Here is an 11,403-nt window from a genome sequence, read left to right on the forward strand (position 1 = left end):
CATCAGAGGACGTAGACTAGTTCGATATGTTATATTAAAATTTTCATATAATATTATATACCCTACTGAAAATTCGTTATACCAAAGTTTCGGTATAGTATAAATTGCATACTAGTTGTATCGTTTTTTTTTTGGATATAAAAAAGTACTTATTTTTGTAATCAATATATTAATTATTGTTGATAAATTAATCAATACTTTAGTAAAGTATGTTGATATACATTGGTTAATGCTTTGTTATTATGAACAGAGATATTGTGTGGCTTCTGAATTAGTTATGTTTCTTGATATTAAAATAATTTCGTTATACTAAATTTTTCATATAACAAAATTTTTGATACGATTGTTATTTAATTCATACTATACCGAAACTTCGGTATAACGAAGTTTCGGTATGGTATTTCTCTTATCATATCCTCTTATCCTAAATGACTATTATAAGGGATCAGAGATTTACTAGCAATCATTTGAAATGGGTGGTCTAGCCCTATTTAAGTTGTTGTTTCGCTAATCATTTTTATTATTATTCATGGAAGTTTTGCATCATATAAGTGAACAAAATTCGAAAACTATCAACAATCTACTCGGGAACTTTCTTTGAGTGTTAAATATTTGGTGACAACTTGTGTTACTATCAGTTATCTGTCTAAAACACACTAAATTAGCATGGGTCAACAATATAAAGGATTATATACTCATATAATATCAATGTATGTTCCTAAGTTTTGTTCACATTATATAGTGTAGCAGCTTCCCATGAATAAGAATATAAATTATAAGTGAAATAACAACTTAATATGTCAAGGCCACTCATTTCTTGATTGCTAGTCAATATCATATCACTTACACCAATTATTTATAATAAAAAGGAATACTATCTCTCACTACATCAGAGGACGTAGACTAGTTCGATATATTATATTAAAATTTTCATATAATATTATATACCCTACTGAAAATTCGTTATACCAAAGTTTCGGTATAGTATAAATTGCATACTAGTTGTATCATTTTTTTTTTGGATATAAAAAAGTACTTATTTTTGTAATCAATATATTAATTATTGTTGATAAATTAATCAATACTTTAGTAAAGTATGTTGATATACATTGGTTAATGCTTTGTTATTATGAACAGAGATATTGTGTGGCTTCTGAATTAGTTATGTTTCTTGATATTAAAGTAATTTCGTTATATTAAAATTTTTCATATAACAAAATTTTTGATACGATTGTTATTTAATTCATACTATACCGAAACTTCGGTATAACGAAGTTTCGGTGTAACAAAGTTTCGGTATTGTATTTCTCTTATCATATCCTCTTATCCTAAATGACTATGGTAAGGGATCAAAGATTTACTAGCAATCATTTGAAATGGGTGGTCTAGCCCTATTTAAGTTGTTGTTTCGCTAATCATTTTTATTATTATTCATGGAAGTTGTTGCATCATATAAGTGAACAAAACTCGAGAACTATCAACAATCTACTCGGGAACTCTCTTTGAGTGTTAAATATTTGGTGACAACTTGTGTTACTATCAGTTATCTGTCTAAAACACACTAAATTAGCATGAGTCAACAATATAAAGGATTATATACTCATATAATATCAATGTATGTTCCTAAGTTTTGTTTACATTATATGGTGTAACATCTTCCAATGAATAAGAATATAAATTATAAGTGAAATAAAAACTTAATATGTCAAGGCCACTCATTTCTTGATTGCTAGTCAATATCATATCACTTACACCAATTATTTATAATAAAAAGGAATACTATCTCTCACTACATCAGAGGACGTAGACTAGTTCGATATGTTATATTAAAATTTTCATATAATATTATATACCCTACTGAAAATTCGTTATACCAAAGTTTCGGTATAGTATAAATTGCATATCGATTTTTTTTGGATATAAAAAAGTACTTATTTTTGTAATCAATATATTAATTATTGTTGATAAATTTATTTTGTAATCAATACTTTAGTAAAGTATGTTGATATACATTGGTTAATGCTTTGTTATTATGAACAGAGATATTGTGTGGCTTCTGAATTAGTTATGTTTCTTGATATTAAAGTAATTTCGTTATACTAAAATTTTTCATATAAACAATTTTTTGATACGATTGTTATTTAATTCATACTATTCCGAAACTTCGGTATAATGAAGTTTCGGTATAACAAAGTTTCGATATGGTATTTCTGTTATCATATCCTCTTATCCTAAATGACTATTGTAAGGGATCAGAGATTTACTAGCAATCATTTGAAATGGGTGGTCTAGCCCTATTTAAGTTGTTGTTTCGCTAATCATTTTTATTATTATTCATGGAAGTTGTTGCATCATATAAGTGAACAAAACTCGAGAACTATCAACAATCTACTCAGGATCTTTCTTTGAGTGTTAAATATTTGGTGACAATTTGTGTTACTATCAGTTATCTGTCTAAAACACACTAAATTAGCATGGGTCAACAATATAAATGATTATATACTCATATAATATCAATGTATGTTCCTAAATTTTGTTCACATGATATGGTGTAGCAGCTTCCCATGAATAAGAATATAAATTATAAGTGAAATAACAACTTAATATGTCAAGGCCACTCATTTCTTGATTGCTAGTCAATATCATATCACTTACACCAATTATTTATAATAAAAAGGAAAACTATCTCTCACTACATCAGAGGACGTAGACTAGTTCGATATGTTATATTAAAATTTTCATTTAATATTATATACCCTACTGAAAATTCGTTATATCAAAGTTTTGGTATAGTATAAATTGCATACTAGTTGTATCGATTTTTTTTTTGGATATAAAAAAGTACTTATTTTTGTAATCAATATATTAATTATTGTTGATAAATTTATTTTGTAATCAATACTTTAGTAAAGTATGTTGATATACATTTGTTAATGCATTGTTATTATAACAGAGATATTGTGTGACTTCTGAATTAGTTATGTTTCTTAATATTAAAGTAATTTCGTTATACTAAAATTTTTCATATAACAAAATTTTTGATACTATTGTTATGCAATTCATACTATACCGAAACTTCGGTATAATGAAGTTTCGGTATGGTATTGATATAAATTTTTTTATACCGTAATTTTTTGTATAGTATACAGTATCATATGAAAATTTTATATACCATATTGAACCAGCCCTAAACACAGCTTGGCCTTTGGTGGCTTGGGACCACCCTGGGTGGAATCGGAGTGCGGCGCCTTAGGATTACATTAGGTGGAATCGAATGTTCGTGTCTCATGAACACCCTACGCAGAATCGGAGGGCAGTGCCTTGGGTAGAATCGGATGTCAACGTCTTGGGAACACCTAGGCGGAAACACCATGGGCAAAGTCAAAGGTCACCACCTTGGAAACACGCTGGGTGGAAACACCTTGGGTGGAATCCAAGATGGCCATCAGAAGAGCATTGGAAGTAATGCTAGGATTTGTAGGTCATTTGTACTTTAGAAAATTGACATATCTCTGAAATTGGGGTCATTTGTTGTGGTGCATGAAATATCTCTAGAATGAGATTAGAAGTAGAATGTTGAAAGTGGGGTGCTTGAGAATAAATAACCTTTGGCTTATTATCATAGCTCTTATTTGGAAGAGGAGCTGGTTTTAATAGATTGTTGACCATTTTCCAACTTTTGTTCATGTTATATGGTGTAGCAATTTCCTAACAGCATAAATAAAAATAAGAATTATAAGCGAAACAACAACTTAAATATGCCTAAGTCACCCATTTCTTGATTGTTAGTCAATATCATATCTCTTGCACTAGTTATTTAGAATAAAAAAGGGATATAATCTATCTAACTAAACTGAAGGAAAAGGTGGTGGTGGAATTCCTAGAATTGGTGGAATTGGAATTAGAACTATTAGAATTGGAATGATAGATTTACAGCATATATATTTTCAACTTTAGTCTGCAACACAACTAAGGGTGAAAAAAAATCTAAAAATAGGGGAAATGGAAACCCCTAATTCCCATTTCCCACTTCTGTCGTTCTCATTCCCTTACACAAACCAAACACCCCCTTAGAATAAAATGAGATACTATCTCTCACTACATCGGAGGGCGTAGGACTGGTTCTGTATGATATACCAAATTTTTCATACTATATTGTATACCGTACCAAAAATTCGTTATACTAAAGTTTGGTATAATGTAAATTGCATACCGATTATACCATTTTTTCAGATATGAAAAAGTACTTATTTTTGTAATCAAGACGTTAACTTTTGCTGATAAACTTTATTTTGTAATCAATACTTTAGTAAAGTATGTTGTTAAGGATTGATTATGTTTTTAAAAATCTTATTATTTGTTATACATTTATTAATACTTTATTATTATAAACAGGCTATTGTGTGGCTTCTGAATGGTTATATTTCTTGGTGTTAAATTGATTTCGGTATACTAAAATTTTTGGTATACCTAAATTTTCAGTATGATCGGTATTCAATTTATACTATACCAAAACTTCGGTATAATGAAGTTTCGGTATAACAAAGTTTCAGTATCCCAAATTTTTTGTATGGTATTGGTAAAAATTTTTTATACCATAATTTTTTGTATTGTATTGGTAAAATTTTTTTTATACCATAATTTTTTGTATGGTATATAGTATCGTATGAAAAAAATTGTATATCATACCAAACTAACCCTAAACACAGTTTGACCTTCTACGGCTTGGGACCACCATGGGTGGAATCGGAGAGCGACGTCATGGGATAATCCTTGGTTGAAAATTTTGTATACACTGAACCAGCTCTAAACATAACTTGGCCTAGGCGGCTTGGGACCATCCTGGGTGGAATTGGAGAGTGGCGCCTTGGGATCACCTTGAGTGGAATCTAATGTCCGCGTCTTGGAAATATCCTGTGCGGAATCAGAGGGTAGTGCCTTGGTAACACCCTTGGAAGAATCGGAGGTCAGCATCTTGGGAACACCTTGGGAGGAAACACCTTGGGTAGAATCGGAGGTCAACGCCATGGGAACACCCTGGGCGGAAACACCTTAGGCGGAATCCAAGACGACCATCGAGATAGCCATCAGTAGCACATTTAGAACAATCTTAGGATTTGTAAGTATATGCACTTTAGAAAACTGACATACCTCTGAAGTTGGGGTCATATGTGTTCGACTCGTTAAGGTTCGTAAACAACGTTCGCGAATAATGTTCGTGGACAATATTGGTGAACTATATTCCTTAATAAAGCTCTTATCAATATGTTAAATAAATATTTTTTTTAAAAAATAAATAAGTTTAAATTTACAAGCTCATTAATGATTAATCAAACAAGTAAAAGTTTCAAACAATCAAACAAGTTTTAATTTAGAGCTCCATAGTATCTAAACGAATCAAGTTCAAGTCAAGATTGAATTGAAAGCTCGATAACATCTAAACGAAAGAAGCTCAAGCCAAGCTCAAATCAAGCTCAAGCTCATCAAAAATAAACCAAGTCAAACTTAAACAATCATTTCAAAAGCTTAGTTCATTTTAGGCTTGACTTGACTTAGCTTGGCTTGACTCAATTACATTATCAAATAAACTTAAATATCCCAAATCTTAGTTCGACATGGTTTCTTTACAACCCTACAAGTATATACATGTGCATGGTTTATAATTTGTAGTAAGTTTTTAATGTAATAAAAATATAATAGTTTAATAAATAAATTAACATTAGAAGAATAATAATATAATTAAAAATTTTATTTTATTTACAATTATTTAAAGTTGTTCAAATTATTATTTTTAATAATTTATTAGATTTTTTAAAAATATTTTATTTCTTTTGAGAGAATCAATTCAATTTGATTAGGATAACTATGCTTTAATTTTTTAAAAAATAATAATATTTAGCAAAAAGAATTATTTAGTATCTTATCGAGAGAATAATAATGTGTGCCACCGTCATACCCACAAGGACACCTCGTTTTGCTATCTCAACCATCATTAGCACTCTGTCCTTCCTCTTCCTTGAGACTATATGCCCTCCTCCCTCAACTATCCTTTCTTTAGTTATTTCTGTCCCTCCACTCTTCCTTCTGCACGGTGTTCCACTTACCATCTGCTAAGCCCCCCACTACCACCGTGAATGGGAACTGGCACCCCCACTCTCAACAAGAATCCCTCCTACCTTGTGCCCAATTGAGAGTGTTGATTCTCACATTCACTGTAAAACACCGAAAATAGCCAAATATTGATAAGAGAATTTTCCGGAATTTTTGGAAATATTCCGGGAATTTTTCGGAGCTCGTATGGACGAGTTGACGGGGATAAGATTTGGGTTCCGGGAAAGCCTGTTTAGGCTACCCATTTAAGCGAGGAATTGTTTATTTTATAAATTCCTTTTTCCTTATTTTTTTTTTATTTTCGCCGCTGATTCCTTTCTCCCTGCCGAACTCGCGCCGACGCCAAGCCTCCTCCCGATCCTTGCCCTAACCGCCTCTCCCAATCGGCGATGCAAACCGCCGTCTCCTCTCGCGGATAAACCCTCGGCCAAGCTCGCTTTCTTCTTCTTCTCCTCTGCCGATGCCGACCCTTTTTCCCTGTGCCCTAGCCGCCAGCCACCGAGACATTCTTCTTCCTCTTTCGAGCGCCGGAGCCGATCCCTAGCCGCGTCGCCGCCACTCCGACCATACGCCACTGTCGCCGGCGACGCACGGAGCAGCGCCTCACCTCTGGTGCCCCAGCATCGACCACCACAGTGTCGCGACCCTTTTCCCTATTTGGAGCTGAGCGCCGACATCCGAGCCCTTCCTCCGATCATTGAGTAGAGCCCTTCTCCTCTTCCCTAGCCACCTCCATCGGCTGACCAGTTTCTCCTCAGCCCTAGCAGTCGAGCCTTCCTTTCTTCCTCTACCTTCTGCCCCAACGTCCACTGCCGACGCCAGGGTCCAGCAATCATCTGCCGTGCTTCAGACTCCACTGGCGGGTCTTCCTTCTTCGCCACCAGTCGCCGGCAGAGAGGAAACAAGGGGGGGGGGGGGTATTGAGTAGGTAAGGCATGTTAGGTATTTGGATTGTTGATTTGGAATCCTATGTTGGATTTGTTGGTGATTACAGTGGTATTTGTCACTGATTTCTCACAGCAGCTTCTCCGGATCTCGGCAGTAAGTTCTCCAGGATTTGAGCAGTGTTGAAGCATCGAAAAATTTGGGTAAGGTTTGTGTTAAGTTAACTACTGCATAAGGTGAGGTGTAGGAGTTGATATATTTTGGTAATTCGATTTCTAAATTGTATTAGCAATAATTGTTAACCTAGATATCAGTGAAAGGTAAGGTTTTTGTTTAATGTTGGTGGATTTAGGTCTTGTTGTGGACAAGTTAATCGATGGCTAGTTAAGGTTGATTAATAATTTCGGTTTTCTTAATTGAATTAGGGGTTTGATTTAGTTATTTGATACATGTTGAATAACTAAATTATATGTGTTGAATTTGGTATGTTGTTGATTATTATTTAGGGTTTTGCCCTAAATAGTTTTAAGGATTTATTTAGCAATTCATTTGAACTTTAGCTAAATAAAAATATACCTATTGGAATTTCAGGACTTTGACGCGAGATGAGTATCTCGACGTCGTGTTCGGACCAGATTGGACATTTCCTATTGGAGGCGGGTACTTTTGACTTATGTCATTTGATATACATAGTAGTGAATTTAACAAGTTGCATTAATTATGTTCCTTATTTGTTTCGGTTAGTCACTACCCAATACCTGTTATATGATTGATTGATTGCTTATTTTGCATCTCATGTATACTTTACCTGCTTATACATGTTTATAGGGGTAGTGATATACCATGCTTCACCATGTTCAGGACCTAGGTTTTATACCTTCTGTGTACCTTTGATTGATTTGATTCGTTGACCTATGATGCACGTTTATATATATATATGTGGATTAGGTCAGGATATTTTGTGGTTAGTGCCATGCACCATTTGCATGATTGCATGCTGTGCGATAGTTCGCTCCATTATTGTTGAGCACATCGCCAGTTACATGGATCTGCACACACCACCATTCATGGGTTAGTGGTCGATTCAGGCAGAGTGTGTTGCAGCAGGGACTCTGTTAGGCACAGTTGGTCCGCTCATGGATAGTGTGACACAACGTGTTAGCCGACAGGGATTCCTCCCCGTCATCGTGTACCGGAAGTTGAGAGCATTACGCTCCCCCATTTATGATTTGGGGTAGGAGGATAGGTGTACTCCGACAGCATCCCGTCCACTCGGTCACTCATCAGGAGTAGTGACGACAGAGTGCACGGTTGTCACAGCCCTACCCACTCGGCCTCACTATTGTGTGAGATGATCGACTGACGTCAGGGGTGACCAAGACGCATCATTGGCATCATATGCATGATGCATTTATTGCTTGTATTTGTGTTTGCTGCATTTATATGCTGCATATTGTTTGGATACCTATGTTTGACATGCATACAGGATTTCCATATCTCTCGGACTGCTTGTCTTTATACCCAGGTCCTGATTAGTACAGTATTCTTCTGTTTACTTCAGTTTGCATTTACCCTTATTACATCAGGAGACTGTACGCATGATTAGTGCTAGTGTTATTTCCTTACTTTGTATATCAGTTGTACCTGTTGAGTGTTGGACTCACCCCGCCTCCATTGTTGTTATTTTTCAGGTTGATGCTGTCAGGAGAGAGTTCCAGTTGCTAGTTCCCTGCATACCACAAGCTGTTTTGTCTTTTGGTTTGTTATTTAGACAATGTTAGACTTATTCTGTTTGAGGATTTTGATATTGTATGGATTTGTATGATCGATGGATTTTTGTATGGTTTAAATTTGTTCTACTACATGTCTACTTAGACGGCAGAAGAGGTAAGTTGATCTTATCGTCGGTTTTGAGCTTTACGAGTGTAGTTGAATAGGGTTGATTTCGAGTCAGGGTATTATTATTCTGTTTACTTATTATATAAACTGTGTAGGTGATTGTTTATTTATTGTTATTATTCCAGCCGCATGTGGCTGAGGTATATAGTGTTTGTAGAAAGTTTCAGATTGTCCGTCGTACAGGGGAGATGCTGCCGAAATTTCTTCGGACAGGGACTCCTCCGGGGCGTGACATTCACAAACTTCCATTCTCCACATCAGACGGATTTGTCATTTCCGGTTCCAATCGAATCATAGCTGTCGGCTTTAGTATTTTTCAGTCCCGAACGTAACCGTCCTGCCCCTCCTTGTTAATTCCTGTGCCTAATGTTGCCCCACTTACCATCTGCTAAACTCCCCACTACCACCATGAATGGGAACCGACACCCCCATTCGCAACAAGAATCCGTCCTACCTTGTGCCCAATTGAGAGTCCAGATTCTCACATTCACAAACTTTCATTGTCCACATCAGCCGGATTTGTCATCGCCGATTCCAGTCGAATCACAGCTACCGACTTTAGTATTTTTCAGTCTCGAACGTAACCGTCCTGCCCCTCCTCGTTAATGCCGTGCCTAATGCCCGTGCCTAATGTCCATGTGCGCTGCGATTTCCCCACCTCTATAAATTTCAAATCTCGCTCGCTCTCCCTCGCCATGATGTTTCAATGAAAACCACTTTCCTTCTCGTTCTTCTGATGAAGACTACTCTCTTTCTCATGCTTCTGACAGTCTCGATGGCTGTGGCGCCGATCGATTCCGCCCAGGGTGATCAGACATCGACCTCCGATTCTGGCCATGGTAATCTCAATCCGCCCACCCAGGGTGGTGCGAAGCCGAAGCCGCCCTCTGATTCTGGCCGTGGCGATCTCAATCCGCCCACCCAGTGTGGTGCGAAGCTGCCCTCTGATGCCGGCCAAGCTGATCACAATCCTCCCACCCAGGGTGGTGCGAAGCCAAATCCGAAGCCGCCCTCTGATTCCAGCCAAACTGATCTCAATCCGCCCACCCAGGGTGGTGCGAAGCTGAAGCCGAACCCAAACCCGCCGAAGCATGGTCTGTGTTGCAAACTAGGGCTAAAAATATGCTGCAAACCTGTCGTTCCGATTCCAACAGTTCCAATTCCACTACCACCTCCGCCTCCTCCTCCGAAGTAACGAGAGATCAGAGACTGCATCCCTTTTATCTTAAATAACTACAAGGGATCAAAGATTTACTAACAATTAAGAAATGGGTGGTTTAGCCCTATTTAAGTTATTTCGCTTATCATATCCTCTTATCCTAAATGACTAATGTAAGAGATCAGAGATTTTTTAGCAATCATTTGAAATGGGTGGTCTAGCCCTATTTAAGTTACTGTTTTGCTAATCATTTTTATTTTTATTCATGGAAGCTGTTGAATCATATAGGTGAACAAAACTCGAGAACTGTCAACAATCTACTCGGGAACTTTCTTTGAGTGTTAAGTATTTGGTGACAACCTATGTTACTATCAGTTATCTGTCTGAAACACACTAAATTAGCATGGGTCAACAATCTAAAGGATTATATACCTTAGAAGACAGTTGGAAAGTATATGTCTTCTCATATAATATCAATGTATGTTCCTAAGTTTTGTTCACATTATATGGTGTAGCAGCTTCCCATGAATAAAAATATAAATTATAAGCGAAATAACAACTTAAATATATCAAAGCCACTCATTTCTTGATTGCTAGTCAATATCATATCACTTACACCAATTATTTAGAATAAAAAGGGATACTATCTCTCACTACATCAGAGGACGTAGACTAGTTCGGTATGTTATACTAAAATTTTATATAATATCGTATACCCTACTGAAAAATCGTTATACCGAAGTTTCGGTATATTATAAATTGCATACTAATTGTATCGAATTTTTTTTTGATATAAAAAGTACTTATTTTGTTAATCAATATATTAATTTTTGTTATAAATTTATTTTGTAATCAATACTTTAGTAAAGTATGTTGATATACATTTGTTAATATTTTGTTATTATGAACAGAGGTATTGTGTGGTTTCTTAATTAATTATGTTTCTTGGTGTTAAAGTAATTTGGTATACTAAAATTTTTCATATAATAAAATTTTTGATACGATTGTTATGCCATTCATACTATACCGAAACTTCGGTATAATGAAATTTCGGTATAACGAAGTTTCGGTATGGTATCGATATAAATTTTTTTATACCATAATTTTTTGTATAGTATATAGTATCATATGAAAATTTTATATATCATATTGAACCAGGCCTAAACATAGCTTGGCCTTCGGCGGACTACCCTGGGTGGAATCGGAGAGCGACACCTTAAGATCACATTATGTGGAATCGAAGGTCTGTGTCTCGTGAACACCCTGCGTGGAATCGGAGGGCAGGGCCTTGTGTAGAATCGGAAGTCAACGTTTTGGGAACACCTGGGTGAAAATACCATGGGCAAAAT

General features: G+C 35.7%; 1 protein-coding gene across 1 annotated transcript; it reads left to right on the top strand.

Moving 5' to 3' along the window:
* Nucleotides 1-9,670: 9,670 nt before the first annotated feature.
* Nucleotides 9,671-10,090, top strand: LOC121972754 (basic salivary proline-rich protein 1-like). The gene has a single exon (XM_042524393.1). It carries the CDS (start codon nucleotides 9,671-9,673, stop codon nucleotides 10,088-10,090), a length of 420 nt encoding a protein of 139 aa, XP_042380327.1.
* Nucleotides 10,091-11,403: the final 1,313 nt, after the last annotated feature.

The sequence above is a fragment of the Zingiber officinale genome, chromosome 4A (genome assembly GCF_018446385.1).
Source record: "Zingiber officinale cultivar Zhangliang chromosome 4A, Zo_v1.1, whole genome shotgun sequence".
Lineage (NCBI taxonomy): Eukaryota > Viridiplantae > Streptophyta > Magnoliopsida > Zingiberales > Zingiberaceae > Zingiber > Zingiber officinale.

What these genes read in the sequence shown, in the direction of transcription:
- LOC121972754 (XM_042524393.1), top strand. Translation starts at nt 9,671, where the DNA reads ATGGCTGTGGCGCCGATCGATTCCGCCCAGGGTGATCAGACATCGACC.